The 25120-nt window shown below is 38.1% G+C and overlaps 1 protein-coding gene, 1 long non-coding RNA gene and 1 pseudogene across 2 annotated transcripts in view; 2 read left to right on the top strand and 1 right to left on the bottom strand.

Annotated features, from left to right (window-relative positions):
• Positions 1-14564: 14564 nt before the first annotated feature.
• LOC129541334 (uncharacterized) lies at positions 14565-15918 on the bottom strand. The gene is made up of 3 exons (XR_008682809.2): positions 15344-15918; positions 14872-15034; positions 14565-14700 (listed from the first exon to the last, which is right to left on the bottom strand). It is a non-coding gene; the product is annotated as an uncharacterized LOC129541334 (long non-coding RNA).
• Positions 14913-25120, top strand: part of COL11A1 (collagen type XI alpha 1 chain) — a 223414-nt gene continuing 213206 nt past the window's right edge. The window contains exon 1 of the mRNA XM_055403175.2: positions 14913-15052. Within this exon, the coding sequence (XP_055259150.1) occupies positions 14947-15052 (106 nt within the window). The 5' untranslated portion in view covers positions 14913-14946. The remainder of the gene's footprint in view (positions 15053-25120) is intronic.
• LOC148778071 (superoxide dismutase [Mn], mitochondrial pseudogene) lies at positions 23473-24108 on the top strand (annotated as a pseudogene).

Raw genomic sequence — 25120 nt, 5'->3', positions numbered from 1 at the left:
TCTGATTACATCCTTCATGTCTTTAAGGATGGCTCAAATATCTGCCACCACATCACTTCTGTTGCTGTGATGTAATGTTTTTATTTTACAATCTTGATTGGGAGACGGTTAGTTTTAGTGCCTTTGACTTAGCTTTTCCTCTTATAATAGCTCTTATACCACAAGCGCAGATAAAATAATTGCCATTGATTATATCCAATCAAAATTCTGGAGCACTATACCAAGGTCATAGGATAAAAATCTCTGGCACCTACCAAGCCCCACAGCAATTGTTGCCAAGAGCCTCCAGATCTAAGCCGGCCAGTTCTCTGACCTCCATTCTAGGTCAAATACCTAATATATTACACTACAGCATCCTAATCAATCACCAAATGCCAGCATTCTGATAGAAGTTTTCTCTGTCTTGAGGCTATAAAAATTGGTCACTAGACTGTGAAAGGGTTTGGCTCTCTGCAGCTGGCCTGCTGTTCTAACAGCATCTCTCAGTCTAATAAACTTTACTCTCCTTTCATTCTGTCTCATGTCTGGAAGTTCCTTTCCAACCCATGCACCAGTAGCAGCGAAGTTGCTCAGTCATGTCCGACTCTTTGCAACCCCATGGACTGTAGCCTACCAAACTCCTCCATCCATGGATGGAGTTTTCTAGGCAAGAGTACTGGAGTGGGTTGCCATTTCCTTCTCCAGGGGATCTTCCTTACCCAGGGATTGAACCCAGGTCTCCCGCATTACAGGCAGACGTTTTACCATCTGAGCCATCAGGGAAGTCCACACTGACCATGACAAAAAGCATGGTCAACACTGAGCCTCCAAGCTCACTTAGTGACAAGCTAATATTATACCCATTTCACTCTGGCAGTGGCAGTGATTTATCTTGATTGTGTTAAATCATGACCATAGGTATATTTTCTCTTTCTTACCTACATGGCCGTGAGCAGTTTATGGAATGCTTGATCTACCAGCAGAGTGTATATAACATTACATCAGACTAAGAAATTCACTTTAAATCAGCAAAGGAAGTTTATCAATGAATGCATGGTAATGGGATCCATGAGTTATATCATGTTGCATTACTCAGAAGTTGCTGGCTTGAGAGAGTGATGGGATAGTTTTTTGAAGGCAATAACCAAGGCACCAACTTAGAGATGCTACTTCGTATGGATTAATCATCATCTTTAAGAATACATTATACACACTAAGTCAACAACTGGTATATAATTCTGTGTTATCAGTAAGTAGAATACTTGGGTATGGAATGTAAACTAAGGGCAAAAGTAGAAGTAACTCCACTTACCATTACCATCCCAATTACCGCTTACCATACAGGAACCAACCTGGGGAATATGTGCTTCCTGGCCCTGAACCCTAGGATTAGACGCCCTAGTTTCCAGATAGGCATTGCTTCCAACACAGGTCACAGAAAAATTCCCATAAACTAAACTACAGCTGCTGATGTCACTTCTGTCTCTTCCTTTTAAGATACCAGAAGTCAAGAAAAGGGTTACCACTTTGTTGGAGGTAAATTGATTCTGCTTATTAAGATTCCGTTGCTGCTATGAAATGGGGAAGGGATCATTTGGCATCAGGTGATCTACTAAGCAGGGTGACAATATACAACACGACGTACTCCTTTTCCTAATTGGAACCAGTCTGTTGTTCCATGTCCAGTTTTAGCTGTTGCTTCCTGACCTGCATACAGGTTTCTCAAGAGGAAGGTCAGGTGGTCTGGTATTCCCATCTCTTTCAGAATTTTCCACAGTTTATAGTCATCCACACAGTAGAAGGCTTTGGCATAGTCAATGAAGCAGAAATAGATGTTTTTCTGGAACTCTCTTGCTTTTTCCATGATCCAGCAGGTGTTGGCAATTTGATCTCTGGTTCTTCTGCCTTTTCTAAAACCAGCTTGAATATTTGGAAATTCATGGTTCACACATTGTTGAAGCCTGGCTTGGAGAATTTTGAGCATTACTTTGCTAGGATGTGAGATGAGTGCAATTGTGTGGTAGTTTGAGCATTCTTTGGCATTTCCTTTCTTAGGGACTGGAATTAAAACTGACCTTTTCCAGTCCTGTGGCCACTGCTGAGTTTTCCAAATTTGTTGGCATATTGAGTTCAGCACTTTCACAGCATCATCTTTTAGGATTTTAAATATCTCAACTGGCATTCCATCAACTCCACTGCTGCTGCTGCTGCTAAGTCACTTCAGTCGTGTCTGACTCTGTGTGACCCTACAGACGGAAGCCCACCAGGCTCCCCCATCCCTGGGATTCTCCAGGCAAGAACACTGGAGTGGGTTGCCATTTCCTTCTCCAATGCGTGAAAGTGAAAAGTGAAAGTGAAGTCGCTCAGTCGTGTCCGACCCTTAGTGACCCTACGGATTGCAGCCTACCAGGCTCCTCCATCCATGGGATTTTCTAGGCAATAGTGCTAGAGTGGCTTGCCATTGCCTTCTCCATCAACTCCACTAGCTCTGTTCATAGTGATGCTTCCTAGGCCCACCTGACTTTGGAATCCAAGATGTCTGGCTCTAGGTGGGTGATCACACTTACACTCTTGAGAAATCTGTATGCAGGTCAGGAAGCATCAGTTAGAATTGGACATGGAACAACAGACTGGTTCCATTTAGGGAAAGGAGTACATCAAGGCTGTATATTGTCACCCTGCTTATTTAATGTATATGCAGAGTACATCATGAGAAACGCTGGGCTGGATGAAGCATAAGCTGGAATCAAGATCGCCTGGAGAAATATCAATAACCTCAGATATGCAGATGACACCATGCTTATGGCAGAAAGTGAAGAAGAACTAAAGAGCCTCTTGATGAAAGTGAAAAAGGAAAGTGAAAAATTTGGCTTAATGCTCAACATTCAGAAAACAAAGATCATGGCATCTAGTCTCATCACTTTATGGCAAATAGATGGAGAAACAGTGGAAACAGTGGCAGACTTTTCCAAAATCATTGCAGATGGTGACTGCAGCCAAGAAATTAAAGATGCTTCCTCCTTGGAAGAAAAGTTATGACTAACCTAGAGAGAATATCAAAAGACAGAGACATTACTTTGTCAACAAAGGTCCATCTAGTCAAGGCTATCATTTTTCCAGTAGTCATGTATGGATGTGAGAGTTGGACTATAAAGAAAACTGAGCACCAAAGAATTGATGCTTTAGAACTGTGGCGTTGGAGAAGACTCTTGAGAGGCCCTTGGACTGCAAGGAGATCCAACCAGTCCATCCAAAAGGAGATCAGTCCTGGGTGTTCATTAGCAGGACTGATGTTGAAGCTGAAACTCCAGTACTTTGACCACCTGATGAGAAGAGCTGACTCATTTGAAAAGACCCTGATTCTGGGAAAGATTGAAGACAGGAGGAGAAAGGGATGACAGAGGATGAGATGGTTGGATGACATCACCGACTCAATGGACATGAGGTTGGTTAAACTCCGGAGTTGGTAATGGACAGGGAAGCCTGGCGTGCTGCAGGTCATGGGGTCACAATGAGTCGAACACGACTGAGTGACTAGGCTGAACTGAACTGAACTGATCTACTTAGCAGACTCTTGGCACTCTTTCGTTCTGTCTGTTATAAATAGATAAGCATATCAACCATGCCTAAGACAGTCATGGTACTAATGGGGTAGAACCCACAGGGATGAGTATGGATTACAGCACCAGGTAAACCATCTAATCTAGCAAATGCATAATCAAGAAAGAAAAATATGATATACATATATAAATCTTATATACATTTATGTACTACATATTAAATATGTAAAAATTAAATTTAAAAAGGATATTGACCTAAATTAAATGCAAAGTAAATCTTATTTTATTATTTAATGATTAATTTCCTTCCTATGGTATTTTTTTCAACTTTATTGGAGGTATACTTAATATAGAAAAATTTCACATATTTAATATATCCATAACCTCCAAAATAATTCTTGTGTCTTCTTGTTTTATTTTTGTTTTTGTGGTAAGAATACAACATGAGATCTACCCTCAACTATTTTTCAGATGCACAGAACGTTGTGCACTAAAGGCAGTAGGTTATCCAGGAGATCTCTAGAACTTATTTATCTCATATAATTATAATGTTATCCCCATTGCCCTGTCGCTTCAATTCCTGTCAAGCATCACCCTATTCTCTGCTTCTATAAGTGTGATCATTTCAGATACCACATATAAGTAGAATCATGCAGTATTTGTCCTGTGATTTCTTTTGCTTGCCATAATGTCTTTTAGGTTCACTCATGTTGTCCAAATACAGGGTTTCTTTCCTTTTCTTTAAAATACTGAATTATATTCTGCTGTATGTATATATCGCATTTTCTTCATTCATCTGTCAATAGACATTTGAGTTGTTTCTAATCTAGGCTATTGGGAGTAATGTAGCAATGAAAATGAGAGTGCAGGGATATTTATGAAATATTGATTTGAAGTCCTTCAGATATATACTAAGAAGAAAAATTGCTAGATCATATGATAGTTTTATTTTTAATCTTTTGAGGAAACTCCATACTATTTCCTATAGTGGCCAAACCATTCTACATTCTCACCAGCAGTGTCTAAGAATTTAAATTTCTCTCTACATCTTTGTCAACCCTTCTTATCCCTTTTTTTTTTTTAACTGATAATCGCCATCCTAACAGGTATGAAGTGAAATCTCATTGTGGCTTTGATTAGTAGAGGTCAAATCACCAACGTAAGCCGGATCACAGTAAAAACAAGGGAATTTCAAAAAAAAAAATCTATTTATGTTTCTTTGATTATGCCAAAGCCTTTGACTGTGTGGATCACAACAAACTGTGGAATATACTTAAACAGATGGGGATACCAGACAACCTTACCTGCCTCCTGAGAAACTCGGGTGCAGACAAGAAGCAATAGTTAGAACCAGACATGGAACAACGGACTGGTTCAAAATTGGGAAAGGAATATATACTGTAGAGGCAATATATTGTCAATATACAGTCAAGGCAGGATATTGTCACCCTGCTTATTTAACTCATAAGCAGAGTACATCATGTGAAATGCTGGGCTAGATGAATCACAAGCTAGAATCAAGATTGCCAGGAGAAATATCAGTACCCTCAGATATGTGGATAATAACACTTTAATGGGAGAAAGTGAAGAGGAACTAAAAAGCCTCTTGATGAAAGTGAAAGAGGAGAGTGAAAACTTGACTTAAAACTCAACATTCAAAAAACGATGATCATAGCATCTAGTCACATCACTTCATGGCAAATAGCTGGGGGAAATGAGGAAACAGTGTCATATTTCATTTTGTTGGGCTCTAAAATCAATGTGGATGGTGACTGTAACCACGAAATTAAAAGACACTTGCTTCTTGGGAGAACAGCTATGTCAAACCTAGACAGTGTTTTAAAAAAGCAGAGACATCACTTTGCGGACAAAGGTCTGTCTAGTCAAAGGTAGGATTTTTCCGGTAGTCATGTGTGGATGTGAGAGTTGGACCATAAAGAAAGCTGAGCACTGAAGAATTGACGTTTTGGAACTGTAGTGCTGGAGAAGACTCTTGAGAGTCCCTTGGACTTCAAGGAGATCCAACCAGTCAATCCTAAAGGAAATAAACCCTGAATATTCATTGGAAGGACTGATGATGAAGCTCAAGCTCCAACATTTTGTCCACCTGATATGAAGAACTCATTGGAAAAGATCCTGATGCTGGGAAATATTGAGGGCAAGAGGAAAAGGGGACGACAAGGATAAGATGGTTGGATGGTATCACTGATTCAATGGACATGAGTTTAAGCAAGCTCTGGGAGATAGTGATGGCAAGAGAAGCCTGGCATGCCACAGTCCACAGGATTGCAAAGAGTTGGACACGATTTAGCAACTGAACAACAGTTGATTAATGATGTTCAGCACCTTTTCATATACCTGCTGGCCATTGTATATATTTCTTGAGGAAATGTCCATTCAAGGCCTTTGTCAAGTTTTAAATCAAGATATTTGTGTTTTTTTGCCACAGAGTTGTAGGAGTTCCATATATGCACTGGAAATCAACTTCTTTTCAGACATACAGTTTGAAAATATTTCTTTCTGCTTTGTAGGCCCTGGTGGTTCTTAGTATGAATCCAAGACACCCTCAGGAATAACCCTGAGGAAATTTTGGGAAAGAAAGGTTTATTACTTACAAGTTCTGGAAATTACATGCCACTCTTTGGGCCACACAGCAAGGTCACAGGTAGACAGAAAGGGAGAGAGAATGCAGAAGCTTGAGATTCTGCTTCTATTTGCAGTCAAGAGTGGGGGCCTAGGGTTTCATGGGATTACTATTGATAAATTTAAAATATAAGAATGAGAATTGAAAGTGCAGGAAGAGAAAAAGGAAAAATAGCCCAAATGGCTAGTTATCTAAATCAAACAATATGTTGGGGAAAAAAAAAAAAAGGCCTCAGTTGGTGCTCAGCTTGGCTTTTTAACTAGTTGTGTGGCTGAAAATGTGTTTATTCAATATAACCGTCATAGAAGTACCTCTTTGAAGTGGATGCCTCTGCAATCAGTTTAAGTCAGACATTTGCATTAAAGCAAAGAAAATTCAATTGTCAGGGCTTACACTAAAATTCTCTTGACTGTGTCCTTGGTTGTGTAGAAGTCTTTTTTAGTAACTTAGTTCCATTGTCTACTTTTGCTTTTTATGCCTGTACTTTTAGTGTTATATCCATGAAATCATTGTAAAAATCAATGTCATGAAGTTTTCCCATACATTTTCTTTTAGGAGTTTTATAGTTTCATATTTTACATTTAAATTTTGATACTATTTTGAGCTGATGTTTATGTTGGTGAAAGATTGGGATCCAATTTCATTCTTTTGCATGAGGATATACAGTTTCCCAAGAACATTTGTTAAAGAGATTATCCTTTCCTTGTATATGCATTCTTGTGGAAGGACAGTTTTCCACATATGCACTCATTTATTTCTGGGCTCTCTATCATTGGTCTATGTGTTCGTCTTTATGTCAGTACAGTACTATTTTAATTACAGAAAACATTCATAATATGTTTTGAAAACAAGAAGCATACATTACCTCAAACTTTGTTCTTTTTCAAGATCACTTTAGCTTTTTTGGGTCTTTTGCTGTTCCATATGAATTTTAGGTTTGCTTTTTCTATTTTTGTTAAAGTGCTATTGGAATTTGAAAAATTCCAATATCTGTATAAATCTGAAAAATTCCAAAAATCTTTAGATTGTTTCAGATAGTATGGACATCTTAACAGTTTTGCATGTGGATACCTTTTCATTATTTGTGTCTTTTAATATTTCTCTCATTACTGTATTATAGTTTTCAGTGTATAAATATTTTGTCTTCTTGGTCAAGTTTATTCCTAAGTATTTGACTATTTTTATGCTATTATAAATAAGGTTGTTTTATTAATTTCCTTTCTGATAGTTTATTGCTGTTGTTTAGTCACTCAGTCATGTCTGATTCTTTGTGACCACATGGACTACAGCATGCCAGGCTTCCCTGTCTTTCACTATCTCCCAGAATTTGCTCAAATGTCCATCGAGTTGATGATGCCATCCAACCATCTCATCCTCTGTCACCCTCTTCTCCTCCTGCCCTCAATTTTTCCCAGTATCAGGGTCTTTTCCAATGAGTTGGCTTTTTGCATCAGGTGGCCAAAGTACTGGAGCTTCAGCTTTAGCATCAGTACTTCCAGTGAATATTAAGGGTTGATTTCCTTTAGGACTGACTGCTTTGATCAAACACAAAATGATTTGTGTTACTATACACTGACAAAGAAGGTTGAGTGCAGAAGAATTGATGCCTTTCACTGTGGTGCTGGAGAAGACCCTTGAGAGTCCCTTGGACTGCAAGAAGGTTCAACCAGTCATATATTTAGGCACTGAGTGCATATGTATCCATAACTGTTATATTTTCTTAATGAATTGACTCTATTATCATTATATAATGATCTTTGTCTCTTGTGATAAAGGGATTTAGGAGTCCTGTGCCAGAAATGGAGATGAAATTCAAATATACACTTTTTGTTGTTGTTTTAAATCATGATATTACATGAGCTACATAAATCATCTTATATTTAGAATAGCTTTTCTTTTAAACCTATATCAACCTAACTCTAGGCTAAGTTAGTTAGTCTCTCAGTTGTGTCCAACTCTTTGCAGTCTCATAGGCTGTAGACCGCCAGGCTCTTCTGTCCTTGGAATTCTCCAGGCAAGAATACTGGAGTGGGTTGCCATTTCTTCCTCCAGAGGATCTTCCCAACTCAGGAATCACATCTGTGTCTACTGCATTGCAGGCAAATTCTTAACTGTCTGAGTCACCAGGGAGCCTATAACACTCTACATTTTTATTTCCCAAACATGCTTTATGTTATTGATGTCACTACTTACACATTTTCATATTGTATATTCATAAACTAGTTCTTGTTGCTAGTTATTCTTAACCATTTTGTTTTTTTAACTTTTATACCAGAGTTAAAAGTGATTTAACTGACACCATCAAAAATACGTAGAAAATTCTTAAGGAGATGGGAGTATCAGAGCACCTTACCTGTCTCCTGAGAAACCTGTATGCCGGTGAAGAAGCAATAGTTAGTTGTGGCATGTGGACTCAGTAGTTTCAACTTCTGGACTCTAAAGCACAAGCTTAATAGCTGTGGTACACGGGCCTAGTGGCATGTGGGATCTTCCCGGACCAGGGATTGAACCTGTCTCTCCAGCATTGGCAAGTGGACTCTTCACCACTGTTCCACCAAGAAAGCCTCAAATATAGCTTTTTACTGAGGACTACTCAGTACCAGTCACCAAACAGAGTATCTCAAAAATTAATTATGCAAGCTTGTAGATGCTATATATATATTACACATTTAGAAACAAAGATTCAGAATGGTGTGTGACTGATCATTTACATGGGTAGCAAGTGGCACAGTGAGGATTCAAATCTAACTAAAAAAAAAAGTTTTAATGTCTTGTGTTCAAACTTCCATGAAAGTAGCCATCATTTACAGAACTGCTGTCTATATTTGACTTTTAAGAGCGAATATATTTTGAAATCGCATTGAGTATGGAATAAATGCATTTTGAGAGATAACTTGAATGATGCCATAAACTGGAATAAAAGCCCAATAGTTAAACTCCCAAAGTCTTGAAATAGAAAAAAAAAAATTAGTGTTCTTTTCCAACATATGTTTTCCTTTGTTTAAATAATTTATATATCCTCTTTATTTTATGTGCAGCACTTTATAACTATCGAAATTGACACATTCTTACCTCATGAAGATGTTATGAAGACTAACAACAACAACAACAAGCATTAAGTATTTCAATAAAAATGTTTGTATTTTAGTGACAGTAGTATTTTGCTTTCAAAAGTATTCCTTCATAGTAAATGCTGATTGTTTTGCAACCATTTAAATCCATATATGATTTTCCAGACTTATAGATTAGATTGTGGAATTTTGAAATAAGATCTATTGTTTGTCCAGCATGTGAATGTGCAATAACTTGACCATACTAATCCTGGCAGAACATATAATATTGGGAGGATTATTAAACATTGAGAATCTGCAAAATAAATTAAGTTGAAGCTATTCATCACAGATGTTTAAAAAATCAGATCTATTTCAACATTTAAGCATATTCACCAGCCTTAAATCTTATATTTGGCATTCATTTTGGCAACAAAAAAATGTATAAGACTGTCATATAAAAATAACAAAAATATTGTTTATAGTTCAGAAATCTGTTTTGTATGAGTCTTCAGATTTTTGAAGCACATGCATTTGATTTCAGAATTAAATGAATTGGTACATATGGTGGAGGCATAAAACAGATTTCACATGGTTATCTGGAAATAATATTCATTTTAAATAAAAAATATTGACAAATGCTATTGGGATGGATGACTATGTAGACATCATTGAGGTTTAAAAAATGATTCACTTATTTCAGAAAGTGCACTGATATATGTGGTCAGTTTTATTATTTATATTAGGAAATAATAAGCATCAAAGGAAAATTATTTACATATTATCATTTTACTACCAAAATTAAATTTTAAAGTTTATGAAATTGCTATGTGTAGATTTTTAAGAGTAAATAATCCCTATAGGGATAAGCTAAAATCCTTACCTTCAGCCACCTTATTTTATTAGGAACAGCCAATGTGAATCAATTAGGAACAGCCAAGACACAATTACTACTCAAATGGTATTTGGGAGACCATATACAGTGAAACATCACTGGGATATATTCTTGATGTGGTAACTTCCTTTGCCCACGGTATGTAGTTCAGTAAAACGTTTAAGATACCATCTTCAGCTTCTATTGATAGCGATGTTGATATTCTCCTGCAACACTTTGTAGAAAGTTTTGTGTAATTTTTGCTGACACAGGAGCTTAGTAAATGCCAAATCCATTCAATTAAGAAGAAAAAAGATATAGAGAGTAAAGGAGCTTGACAAAGGTCCAACAGATATTTAAGGTTTTACTCTGAATCATTCTGTTCTCTTTTCCTCTCGTCTATCTTTGGATAATTATGAAAAAGAACCATGATAGTTTTCTGTGAGCAGAACCATGATAGTTTCTGTGAGCATGGCTAACCACAGGATATTTTTAATACAGATGTACATGACTGTACAAGGCAATTGTCCTTGCTGGTTTGGGGTTCATTTAGATTTGATTTTACTTTTCTTTTAAACAGCAGAGGTCTATCATCTCTGAGTTGACTCCTTCAGCATTCTAACGGACCAAACTTTTCATATAAAGATTCTCTTTCATCATGGATTTGTGCTAAATTTAGATTCCTCTCAAGTTCTGTATGCTATTTCATAACGTGCAGAAAAATATCCAGTCATCACTGTGGGGTAAGTGTGAGCTAGACTGACTATGAAAAGAAACTTTTCTATCCCTCTCTCATCCCCAACTTTCTATAATACAGTGGCACATCTGTGAGGTAAGAGGAACCAACACCACTTTTAAACAGAGACTAATTTTTAGCCATTCATGTATTAGGAAAAAAACAACTGTAAAATCAATGTCAAACTGCTTAGTCATTTCTTTCTTAAAATAATTGACCTAAAGTTCAGAAAAGTGCAAGAAAGACAAACCATTAGGCACAGTAAGAGAGGGATTACATTCAACAACGATTTTCTTTTAAATGTATTAAGTATTTCTGATGTGTGCAAGAGTTTCCCACCCCCGTAATAATTTCTCATTCACTAAGTCTAAGTAGATCCAATGGCTTTAGTGTGTTTGGAGAAATTGTTCATATATGTATCATCTCTCTCTCTCTTATGAATGCCAAATCATTTCAAAGATGATGCAACTTTCCAAAAATCTACTTCTTTCACCTAATTCTACCCATAGTAATTTAAGTCTTACAATCGAATTCTCTATTATTGTTTCTGTTAGGGACTACTTTTGACAATATTAAGGGAGATTTATCAGCATCACACAATGTTTAATAAAGCTCCATTAACTCTGAAGATTGTCTAGAACATTTATGTTCCCCTACTATGCTACTGGGGCTTCTCTTGTAGTTCAGCTGGTAAAGAATCTGCCAGCAATGCAGGAGACCTGGGTTTGATCTCTGGGTTGGGAAGATCCCCAGGAGGAGGGCATGGCAACCCACTCCAGTATTCTTGCCTGGAGAATCCCCATAGACAGAGCAGCTTGGTGGGCTACAGTCCATGAGGTAGCAAAGGGTTGGACATGACTGACAGACTAAGCACAGCACAGCACTATACCACTATACACCTAATCAATTATCAAATTATTCTCTCAGTTTCCCAGACAAGCCGACATGGCCAAATGGGCAATCTAAAATACTGCTACAAAGAATGTGACTATTTTTTCTCTAAACTGTTTTTGTCTTGTTTTTGAAAGACTTGCGATCAGAGCAAATTATACAAAATGAACAAATATCTTCAAATGCCATTTTTTTAATGTAATAAGACGGGAAATGTAATACAGATACTTGTGTTCCAAATAAAAGACCTATATGTCAGGAAAACTGTTTCATTCCATTACAATTTGAATCTACATATAAACAATTGGCAAGGACTGGTTGAAAGATGGTGTAGGAAACAAGCCATTCCCTGTGAAATTGAAGGTAGTGAGGTGGGTCTCTTTCTGCTTCCCTCTATCCTTTTGCTCTTTAGCATTACACTTCCTTCCACTAAATTCATCTCCTGTAAATCCACGGGCAGGTACCTAGGAGACTTCAGACCTGGCTAATAGCTACAGGTTAGAGGGGTAAGAAATAATTAACTATTCCTTACTATGAATCCACTATATTTCCTTCCAGAGCATTAATTCAGACCCAGGTTATGCTTCTCTGGGCAGTGGCCAGAGGAATTCAGACCACAGAGTACAGAGAGCATAAGGTAGTAATAACTCTATTCACCCAAACCACTTTGCCTGAAAGGACCCATTCACTGCTGTGAACAAGCCTGAGATGTGACCAGAAGGTGGGACTTGCTAGACTGACTGCATCATTTCTCACCTCCCAGAACAGTATCAGACCATGGAATTCTCTATAAATCAGGAGAGCTATTGAAAAACAGCTTGGAACACCATTTCTACATGTTCTGCAAGCACTGGAACTCTCTCTGTCTTGCAATCTCAAGTCTTGCATTGACTTGGGATTCTGCTAGCTTCACAAATGATGTACTTCCAAACTCTGTATTCATTTCACTATTTTACATTTAAAAGACCTCGAAAATAAGTTTAAAAATACACAAAGAATTGGACAAAAAAAATTCAGGTTTCAAAAAAAAAATTGTTAACTGAAAGTTCCAACAGACTTTTCATTTTAAGATGAAGGATAATGAAGGTGATAAATTTCAGTATATTTTTCCCTTTGTTGTTTTGTTCAGACCCCTTAAGGTTCTTAATTTTTAATCATGTTTCACATTCAAACACTGTATGATATTTAATTATTTTATTAAATTGTATTAACAACTTGAAGCTATTTCTCTGCAGCTGATATAAGGCATCTCAAACATTCTGCCAGCAACATTATCAATGCAAAGTATTTTTTTAACCTATTATCTTTAAGAAGTAAATTTCTTTATGTGGGAATGGTTCTTTGTCACAGAGTGAATTATCATGTTGAAAGCATTTTTTAGTTGCTTTCCTCATTTGATATGCCTCTTATACCTGTCCTTGTACAATTAATTCCATCTTGGACTTCGTATAGTTTCTGAACACCTTCCTTTCATCTCTTAAACCACATAGTTAGAATATCTCGTTAATCTCATGGGTCATGAGGCATTTTTTGATAACTAGTAGAAAATTAGATTCCTAAAATTGAATGGACATATGCGCCTCATGAATTTAGCTGATAACTCTTAAGCCTTGAAATATATTAAAATCTCAGCATAGGTCCTGGCCAAAGCCTCCAGTTTTTACCAACAGGAAAATGTATTCATTCACTCAACCCATCTCTATTGAACGCCTAATGTATGCTGGCACCTTGTTGGGCTCTGTTCCAGAAAATTTTTGAGAAACATCTTAAGAAATATTAAAGAATAAAAAGGAACCAATAGGAAGGGATAATTTAAATGTAGAAAAAAAAATGACTGAAGAACTTATACTCCAGGTTTAAGTGGATTACTTGGAGGAGGAGTAAGAGAAGGAGTTTAGAAATCTGTCCCTTCTCATTAGTTTCAATGTGGAGTGACCATATTTTCAGCTCCTGAGGCCCTTTATAGGAGCTGTGGGCCTAGACGCTTTGAGATCTCCGCTAGTTGCTTTTCCTGAGTTTTCTCCTCTCCCTCTGCCCCCTCAACCGGGTTCAGTAGGAATCAGTTGGAAAATTAAATTACTCACCCCCTTAATGTCAGCTCCCATATATTTCTTTCTCTTCCTGCCTCAGAGTACAGTTCAGTTCTTTAAGAGACATGCCTCTGAATGAAGCTAGCGTAGAATTCAAACATTCAAGAGAGAAACCTGTCAGTTTCAGACCTCAAAGGAGAGCTTCCCTGTAAGATCAAGGATTTTGACCTCTGAGGTCTCTCCATCTCACTTTCATCCCTTTCTTTTAATTCTCGGTTTAAAAATAATAATAAAAAAAAATGCTTTTCGGAGCAGGCAGAGCAGTGAGTCCGCTGGTTCCACGTCTGCTATAAGAAGCAGATTTTTGCACAGGGATAAGGTTACCGCTGGCAGCCCAGAACTCCAGCGGTGTGGCGGTTCAGACGCTGGGCTCCTCCCCTCCCCCGCCGACGAGGAGAGGCTCACAGACGGGTGCAAGTAGACAAGTAGCTGTTTTTATTGAATACAGAAGCTCCTTGAAAACTCTGTGGACTCTGGGGCTCTCCTGCAATTCCTTTCATTCCCAAAGTGCTGGAGCCAAGCACGCGTCCCCCGTAACTCCCTCCCATTTCTTCTCGGGGATTTGGCTAGGAGAGGAGGGAGGAGAGGAGTGGGGAGATGGGGGGTGGTTGGTGGGCTGGGCTTGCAGGGAGACCTGATTCTCCGGCAAAGGAAAGGGGGGCGGTCTCGGGGCCGCCCGCGAGGCGTGTGATTGGGTCTGACCTTCAGCGGGCTTGTCAGTTTCGCCCCGGGTAAGGGGGGCGCGGGAGGGGAGTGGGCGGGGGAGGGGGCTGCCCGGAGCCTCTCGTCCGGCCCACTGACGGCATGAAGCCTTTAGGGGCACGCAGTCCTCTCAGATTTTTGGTTGAAGCCCCTCATCTGCCGTCAGTCTGAAGGCTGGGCCCCGCAGAGGACAGATCGGAGGGTCCCGACCGGCGGGGCCAACCGAGAGGGAGAGGAGGGGGCGAAATACAGGAAGGAACAAGCCATCAAATTTAAGAATAAGCCCTCTGACTTTTCCCCCCTCTCCCTCCGCAATGGCTGTGTAGCAAACATCCCCGACGATACCTTGGAAGGGACGAAGTAGGTCTGCAGTCGCGATTTCGTGGGTTGAGTTCACTGTTGTGAGTGCGGGGCTCGGAGATGGAGCGGTGGTCCTCTAGGTGGAAAACGAAACGGTGGCTCTGGGATTTCACCATAACAACTCTCGCACTGACTTTCCTCTTCCAGGCTAGAGAGGTCAGAGGAGGTAAGAAAAAATGGTTTGGGGGAGGTGGGAGATTGCTGTCGGTCTTTCTCATTCTGTGCCCCTCCCCCCTTCCTTCTTTCAACTCCTCCCCCCACCCCCCAACAATTCTCTCAAATAAAATCCAGATTGTAGCTGCCACCAGGTTGCAAGTGAAGACTGGTGCGAGAGATGGATGTAGGCGGGACAGTAATGGGAGAAGAGGTAGCAGGAAAAAAGATCTGTCAGGCACAGAGCCTGCTGAAATGCCCTTCACCACCTTCCAGGGGCTTTGAAAAGAGGAAAAAATATTACCTTGAACACAGAGGCAGTTGTACAAAGCTTTTGTTTGAGGAAAGTTCCTTAGACTACCTTTTGAACACATCTGGTTTCTTCAGATTGTAACTAATGGAAGTCCTTTTTTAAAGGTGAGCTGAGGAGAGAATATAGAGAAAAGGTATAAAATGAACCTTGATAAAGTTCTTTATCTGGAACAAAGTGAGAAACAAGCTGTTTTAAGGATTTGAGAGAGACCAGGGGGGCATGAATCTTGAAGACAGAATACTTTGTGTGTGTGTGTCATTTTGAGGAGATAGAGGGAAAAAATGGCAGATTTAAAGAAATGGATGGAGATAGGAACAACAATCTTCCTGGGAATTTGCACCTTCCTCCCCTCTGTGACCCCCCACCCTCAACTTCTTCTTGCAGGTTGGACGTGCAGTTCTCTTGGAGAATGATGAAACTCGCCAAGCAAATGGGGTGGGGGCGGAGGAATAGGGATTGGAGGGAAGGGGAGGGGGCGTGGGGTGGGATGGGAGGAGAGAGGTAAGGAAAAGTTCCTACGTGGCACCACCAAATATTCAATGACCAGACCTGCTGGGAAGACTGCAGCTCTGTCAGTACCCGAGGAGGGAGAGCGACTTCACTCCTCCCCTCCGCCTCCTCCCTCCCCTTCCCCCGCCCTTTCCCTCAAAGGCATCTGGCTGGAGCGGTCCGTTAGGTGCTGTAGACACGGCTGGCGGGAGGACGGGCTCCTTTGGAGTTAAGGGAGCTTAGAGTAGAAAACAGCTTAGAGTAGAAAAGCAAGCTTTGTCGGGGTGCGCAGAGAAGTAGGGGTAAGAAGGAGGGCGGCGATGATTGGCTGAGGGAGAAACAAATTGTCAACCCCAAAGGCGCGGGCTTTAGCAGAAACCTGAGTCTGACCCTGGTGGGTGCCAAGATCTGAGTTCTCCTTTGTGGGAGTTAGCGCTCCCGGAGGCCGAACTCTGCGAAGCCAGGTCTGTATTTCTTCCCCACACTGTGATTGTTCACCTTCCTGAGGAGCAGGCAGGGATGGCTTATTCCTCTGTGACTTTTCCTGGCGAATAGTACAGTCAGAACCTCATTAGGACTATCTTTGAATTTTGGAATAAATCATGCTAATTATGTGGATTCATTCATTTCTACATTTTAAAAGATAAATAGTAGAGTCTTGAAACTGAAATCTATCAAAAGTTTGCACTATACCTTTGGTACCTGGTCACCAGCGGGATTGGTCGGTTCTGTCCTCAGGTCTGCCCTCTGCTGGTTTTCTTTATTATTTGGAATTAAAGCAACTGCCTCAGGATATAAGGCCTCCTAAAAATCCTTCTAAGTACAGTGATCCTGAAAAAGGACACTTAATTAAGGAAGAAGAAGTATCCTGTTTCCTTTTGAACTTTTCCAGCTATTTCTTTTGTCCAAACTTGGGACAAGTAGCATAATGGCAGCTTTTTGTGTTTAATATGGAAACTTAAGACTTTCTTCAGTGAAGACATGCATTGTAAACTCGAGACTTATCATAGGCATTCAGAGATTATTTCACTGAAGATGTTTCACTTCCACACTGGGGCTTCTTTAAAGCTCTTAGGATATCAGAAAGGTCAAATTTCTACACTTGTGATGCATAATTTTCTCATTTAAATCTAGCTGCATACCTAAAACTCTTTTAAACAAAACATCTTAGTACCACATCAAATAAATGGTAGAAAAAGAAACTTCCCTATTATTACAAAACCATCTAATGTGAGAAATAGCAAACTTTAAGGATCATGTGTAGTTTCTGTTTGTTATATTTGATGAAATATCTTGAAAGTTATATGGTTATTTGGATCTTCACATTAAGATTTGGTATTTGTTTCACCAAATTGCTAGGTGCCTATTCTTTAGAAGGAAACTATATTTACTTAAGCCTACTCTTGTAGGCATTCTTACCACCTAATGAAATTCAAAAAAGAAATACTATATTAATGCTTAAAAAGGAAACACTAGCCTGAATCATCACACAAAGGAAAAATAAACTCAGTGTCTAGTTCTCATGCTAGCATTTATATTTGCAAGTGCTGTAACAATTAGTTTCTAAATAAGGTATTGTATACCAGAATTATATTATATATTTATATAATTTGATTTCTCTGAGATGCAGTGGTATGATCTGATTGTTAAACCAAAAGATAATTTAAAGATAACGTTCATCTATTTTTTTGGATTAAAAAATGCTTAAGTCTAAAAAGTTCTGGGTTCATAATAAATTGGACTCTAAAAATATGTAGTTAGGATCCTAAAGCATCTTACAGAGAAAACCTTACAAAGAAAATTTCTTGGAGTGAATGAAAATAAAGTCAGTGAATTCACACAGTCATATTTTACTTTGCAAATCCAAACTCTGTAATTTAGTAATCTTTAACTTACTTTAAAAATTTTGGTATTTATTATGGTTTAATAAGAAGAAAAGAGTAAGCATTAGTTTTATATTTATTTGCACTAACTTCAGCATTATATTTCATATACTTACTTATGGTTAATATAAATGTTTTATCTCATGAATTTATAGATTTCATATTCAATTAGTTCAGTACTTATTAAGATAGAACCTGAGATTTACCTGGAATTTATAGTGACTGTAACTCATGATTGTGTTCAGATTGATGGTTTTATGATAGATGGTTTTAGCAGTTTTTAAAGGAGCTAAGCTAAATTGAGTAAAAAGAAAATATAATATCTGATTCAATCATTTTGTCACTAATTAAAATGGCATTCTACCTTTGGTGGTTGAGCCAGTACTGTGCCTTGCAAAATGTTGATTAATTTTATGAAGAATTTTCGAAACTTGTCAGTAGTTGATAGTGATTCCTGCTGAAGTGTTTTGAGTGCCTGGGATCAGCAGGTGAAATGGTGCTGGCTTCCAGAGTATGTGCTAATCCAGCTTTGGAAGAGATCAAGCTTGTCCCTTAGGTTACTCAATCAGAAATCGTTAAAAGATCAAATATGCTTCTGATAGCAAATGCAGTATCTTCTATGATTATTAATATTATTAATTATTAATTATTGTGTTTCCATTTGTTTTTTAAAGCAAAATCAACAAAGTCTGCAACAAACACTAAAGAAAAGTAGGTAGCTCATGAGAAACATCTTCCTGAATCTTTTATACAGATAACCTTAGTTTAGGTGGCACATATATTTCAGTTAATTATAGACACTTTCACAAAATAGTCTATTAGTTTTAAAATTAAGTATATTAATATTTTAATGTGACACTTTATAATTGATAGTCTGCTAGAATCTACTTTATAAAAATAATTCTGTAAGAGGTATACTCAGAGTTTTAAATAAAATTATGAAGTTGCAAAATGAGAAATGTATATATCTAACAGCATGATTGCTTATGATTTATATAATTAAATTTTAGCTTCTATGTTTGCTTCGATTTGTGACTAAAATTGAAGGGGCACATTATTCAAGTTATCACTAAAATATAGCAAGGCAAACATGGGCCCCTTCTTAAATTTGTGGGTAGGATTTCAGACAAAAAATAAGTAGTTGCTTTTCTATTCTTAAATTTTGTTTCTTTTCGGAGACAAATTTCTCTTAATTCTGGTTAACTTATTTAGGCATTACCTATGTAGTGATAATGAATGGATTCGAATCAAGTTTCAGTGAGAGTGTGTAATAAAAAGCTGAATTTTTTGAAAGAAGAAAAGGTGTTTAGATTTTTTTTAAAGAGAATGCTAGAGATAGAAATTCTTATAAAAATTCCAACTCCATACTACCTTCTCACTTTCCTAATGAGGAAACTAAGGCACAGAAAAATTCTTAACTGAATCCTGTCTCTCAAAAAAATATATTCATATAATAGTCAAGATTTTCCATAAATGAGTAGGGTGAAATCTGAAATAATGATAAAGTATCTTTAAATAATAGTAGTCTGACTTAATGGAATAAACAATTATTACTTAATTTGTGTGTATTTATTAAGTATATAATGACCATATATTGCTTAAATATATGTGCTGGAGTTTAGTGAGGATCGATTAAGTGAAAATGATGAATCAAAGAAACACAGGAGATTATAGAATGCATTTAAAAATTCCTCAATATTCTAAATTTAAATATAGGTAATTTTTGATAATTTGTATTGTTAATATACCTAATTGTGTGATTCTGTAAGATATGTATCAAAGTAAAAAATGCAGCAGTTTATAAACAGTATACATTTGTTGCTGGATTATGAACATAGTTTTTTTTCTCTCTAAAGTTCCTAATAGAGGACCCAATACAACTTTGAATTTTCAGGAAGCTAAGAAAGTTATATATTTATTTCAAATATGACAAATAATGTCGAATTTCTCTTTTCATGTTGATTTTATATTGATTAGGTGATATATATATCTAATTGTATGTTTTTTATTAATAAGTCAGATAATGAATTGATTTTTACTTGATATGGGTTATTTGTTTAAAGATAACCTTTTTTCCAAACAAGCAGTCAGCTTTGGGAAAAAAATAACAGATGTGCTTAGTAGTGCAAATTCTAATTCAAGTTTTTCCTTTTGGATTGTTAAAGTATCTAAAAGTACAAAACTACCTTTTACTTCGGGAATACATGGATAGTTAATTTATAGAGAAATACTTCCTCTTCAGGGACTACCATGATATGCGGTGCTGGCAATGGCTAAGATAGAGCTAGTATTTCAACCATGAAGCTTTTTTCTCTCTTTTGCGAAATTCAGTACATGTCCTTAAGGTCCTGAAGAAGATACTATGGAAGTTAATAGTTCTACTTATGACTAACTGTTTTATATGAATATAGGATTTTACACATATTGAGTCAGCCCTATCATTTAATATAATTTTTAGTGATGATGTTTAGGTATTTAAAAGCCAGAATCATATTATAGCCTTTTCTTTCCTGTCCATCTTTGGAGAAAGTGCAGTTGGTTTGTGATCATTAGGAATTCAAGGCAACTGCAGAGTTGGGGCTGAGGGCTGGTCTGCATTTCTGCTTTTACTCCTCCACTTCCCTCATTTAATACTGGGGAAATGTGACCTGAGCTGGGAGTGGTGAGAGGAAATCAAACTTTTTTTTGAGCATTGAAGTTTTGTCCCTTAGCAAAGAAGAAAGAGAGGTACACAAAGGTGCTATAAAAAGTTACAGTGCTCCTTAAGCTTTCTCCCTGAAGAGTCTATTTTAAATGCAGTTTTCAATGTATACTAAAAACTACGCTATAATGAATTTCCTAAATTTGGACTTTTTCTACTGATTTCTTTTGCAATTAAATTCAGAACCTAAAGGGTTTTGCTTTTTTTAAAAAAACTACCTTCTGTATTCTAATGCATCTATTTATTTCTCCTTTCAAAACCCTAATATGATTTTATTTTTATAGATAATTGTGATTTTTTTTTTTTTTTTACTTTCAGTTGTGTCAGAACTCAATGTGAATAATACTCTTGGGTAGAGAAGATGAAACAATTTTAAAGTGATTTAGTGAGCAGTATCTATTTATCAGTTGCAGTCTTTGGCCTACTACTGACTTGGCTAGTGGTTCTTTAGACATTGGCTGATCACCAGACCTACTGTTATCTGGTAAAATAAACTCTTTGCTTGCTGCGCATGGAATTAGAGACAGTGCTATTAATTTAGTAGAAAGAACTCAGAGAAAAGAAAGGTTATCGTATTTCAGAGTAAGAGACCAGTTTAAATACGACTTGACAATTGAGAACTAAAACAAACCTGTGTAAAAGTGCTTCAGCACAATCAACTTTTGCAATCCCTCAAACCTTCTTTTTTTTCTTTTTTCTCTCCTTAAAAAGCATTTCTTTCTTATTTTAACCAAATTTAATTGCTCTTGAATGGCCCTGTACTGTACAGGCCAATGAAGGTCCCTATTCATAGAACTTGAGCGTATAGGATGTCAGTGGAAGCCTCCTTCCTCTGTCTGACTGGTAAACTCACATCCGGGCTTCTAGGAGCAAACGTTAGACTGGATGAGGCAGTTGGCTTTCCTTTCTCACTCAGACTTTTAACAATTTCCCGAAAGGATGACTACTACGAAAGAGCAGTAGTTGTAATTCCTGACAGAACTAATAAGAATCTCTAGCACATTTTCCTACTTTGGCTCTTAGGTACCACTGCAGAGAGTCATAAGTAGTAGTGGTGCATGCTAAGTCGCTTCAGTTGTGTCTGACTCTTTGCGACCCTATGGACTGCAGCCCACCAGACTCCTTTGTCCATGGGATTCTCCAGGCAAGAATATTAGGGTGGGTTTTGCTGTACCCTCCTTCAGGGATCTTCCTGACTCAGGGATTGAACCCAGGTCTCACGTCTCTTGCACTGGCAAGCAGATTCTTGACCACTAGCGCCACCTGTGGTATTTGCCCTTAATTCTCTTTTCAGACCAACTGTGAAGTACAGCCTTCTACTTGCTGTCACTCTTTGAATACTGATGAACCTTCAAAATACGTCACTGGTTTTGAGGACAAATGTATAGTACAGATGGCCTAGCATGATGTAGAGTGCCCTTCTGTATGTCTCAGACTCAGGTTTCCCACTCCAACACCATGCACCCTGCACACTAGGCATGTTAAACCTCTTGACCGTCTTCTCCCCTGTCCTGGAATGCATTATTCTTTTTGCCTGGAATGTATTTTTCCTTCTCATCCATCTAGCAGATACTTTCTCATACGTCAAGATTTAACTCAAGCTGCATACTCCAGACAGATATAGTAACAAGCTCTAACACTGAATGCATGTGTCTCCTTGCAAGCATTTTTGTATAGAATCTCATTCATTCTGACAATTGTCTTCAGTTCAGTTCAGTTCAGTCGCTCAGTCGTGTCCGACTCTCCGCGACCCCATGAATCACAGCACGCCAGGCCTCCCTGTCCATCACCAACTCCCGGAGTTCACTCAAACTCATGTCCATAGAGTCTGTGATGCCATCCAGCCATCTCATTCTCTGTCGTCCCCTTCTCCTCCTGCTCCCAACCTTTCCCAGCATCAGAGACTTTTCCAGTGAGTCAACTTGTCACATGAGGTGGCCAAAGTATTGCAGTTTCAGCTTTAGCATCAGTCCTTCCAATGAACACCCAGGATTGATCTCCTTTAGAATGGACTGGTTGGATCTCCTTGCAGTATAAGGGACTCTCAAGAGTCTTCTCCAACACCACAGTTCAAAAGCATCGATTCTTCGGCGATCAGCTTTCTTCACAGTCCAACTCTCACATCCATACATGACCACAGGAAAAACCATTGCCTTGACTAGACGGATCTTGGTTGGCAGAGTAATGTCTCTGCTTTTTAATATACTATCAAGGTTGGTCATAACTTTCCTTCCAAGGAGCAAACGTCTTTTAATTTCATGGCTGCAATTAGAAGCAAGCTAATACTACCATCTTCATTATACCCATAAGGAAACTGAAAAACAGAAATTAATTGTCTTACTTAAGACCCTACAGCTACTGTGTGATAGATCCAGGATTTGAACCCAGACAATCTTGCTCCAGAGCTCTTGCTTTTGACCATTTGCCCATGTTTACTTTATTGTGTATTCTTTTTATATATAAATAGTTTTAAAAAATAATTTCATTTCTTTCTTTTTTGGTTGCCTTGGGTCTTCATTACTGTACACAGGCTTTCTCTCTTGAGATGAGCAGGGGCTGCTCTTCGTTTCTGTGCCCTGGCTGCTTACTGCAGTGGCTTCTCTTGTTACAGAACACAGGCTCTAGGCACGTGGGCTTTACTAGTTGCAGCATGAAGGCTCAGTAGTTGTGACTCACAGGGTCTAGAGCACAGGCTCAGTAGTTGTGGCACACAAACTTAGTTGCTCTGTGGCATGTGGAATTTTTCCTGTTCAGTTCAGTTCAGTTCAGTCGCTCAGTCGTGTCCGACTCTCTGCGACCCCATGAATCACAGCACGCCAGGCCTCCCTGTCCATCACCAACTCCCGGAGTTCACTCAAACTCATGTCCACAGAGTCGGTGATGCCATCCAGCCATCTCATTCTGTCATCCCCTTCTCCTCCTGCCCCCAACCTTTCCCAGCATCAGAGTCTTTTCCAGTGATCAAATCTTTGTCCCCTGCACTGGTAGGCAGATTCTTATCTATTGCACCACCAGGGAAGTCCTATTGTATATTCTTAATGATTCTGCACAGCCTCCCTGACTTTGCTTATGATTAAGGTGCCTTGGGGCCTAGCAATAATGCACAAATCATGCAGCTGTACCATTGTAAATATCATGTAAATTTGTGCAAATAACTTGAATGCTACCAAGGAAAAATATAAAGAGATTTTGGTGAAAGATGATGTCATAATTCAGGTGACTCTTCAGCTTGCACTAAATTTCAGTGGTGAAGGACCTGTCACTCTTCTCATTTTGGGGACAAATCTAAGCCTTAATGATGGCAGAGAACCCAAGGGGAGTGGATGGAAGCTAGCATGTGTTACTTTATTCCTTTGACTAAGGGGAAGTTGACAGCTTTGTCTGTTGGTGTTCAAGGTTCAGCTTGGGGTTGGCCCGGTTTCATTAAGTAACAGGGACACTTACAAATTGCTGCCTGTTCTAATCAGGATCTATTACAAAGAACAACAGTTCTATTCCACTTTGGGGGACTGATGTATGGGAGTAAGCTTATTACCTTCAGTATAAAGTGTCAGATGTGATTATCTAAAAGCTGTTTGAATGTAATCAGCTGGGAGAATGTAACTGAAAGATACGTGGTCTCCAAAAAAAAAAAAAAAAGGAAACATTATAATTATTTAAAAAGTTCTTCTTTTATATATTAACCTTCCTCTAGGAGTTGCTGGAGGGTAAAGACTGTGATTTAGTTTTATTTCTTTCCCTAGTGTCTGCCAAGATGCCAGAATGCACACAGGATATGATATAGTCACCATTTAGATTACTAATTGTCTTCTTGCTTTGCTCATCGGGCTGGAACAAGGTTAAAATCTAGTTAATTTGGAGTGGTGTAAAGTGACCTCCTCGTGTCATGTTGCTAACAGTGATTCGAGTCCCCCTCCCTCTTTTTCTTTACTCACTCTCTGAAAGTGAATGAATTGCTACTTCTTTCCAGCTTTCCTCATATGGAAAATAGTTTTGCACAATCTCTCCAAAGATATTTTTATATATTTGAAGCTTTCAGTTGACCATACTATCTCTAAAACTGGACTTTGCTTTAACATAGTAATATGACTGATAAAATGCCATATGAAGTCATATTTTTGCTTTGACAGCAACATAAATCAGCATTTCACTTGTCTATTGGTGAACAGAAAAGTTTAATTCAAGTTTGATTTCAATATGTAAAAGTAATAATTGGGAAAATCCTGTCATATATCATTTTTCAAACCTTTATTTCAGTTTTCTATGATATTAAGGCTTGTCTGATTTTGCTTAATGACTATTAGGAAAAGTAGCCTATCTATATTTAGTGCATTATGATTATTTTAGTAAGCTAGTTCTTCAAGTTAGAAAGCAAACTGCATGTTGCATATATAATTATGTTATTATGAAATACAATCTTTAAGAAGGAGTATTTAAAATTTCAAATGTTTAATAGGATTAATAGTCTATAAGTGTAGAATTGTTTTGGATAAAAATATATTTTTAATATTTTATTCCTATCCATTGTATATTTTAGTTCCATTAAAATCATCAGGATGGGTATCATTATCTGCTTTATTTAGTGTGCCCTAAGCATGTAGATTTGGAGAAGGCCCTGGCAACCCACTCCAGTACTCTTGCCTGGAAAATCCCATGGAAGGAGGAGCCTGGTAGGCTGCAGTCCATGGGGTCGCT

The sequence above is a fragment of the Moschus berezovskii genome, chromosome 4 (assembly GCF_049115385.1).
Source record: "Moschus berezovskii isolate FMDL1 chromosome 4, NW_MosBer_1.0, whole genome shotgun sequence".
NCBI classification, from domain to species: Eukaryota; Metazoa; Chordata; class Mammalia; order Artiodactyla; family Moschidae; genus Moschus; species Moschus berezovskii.
This window is presented reverse-complemented; position numbering and strand designations above follow the sequence as displayed.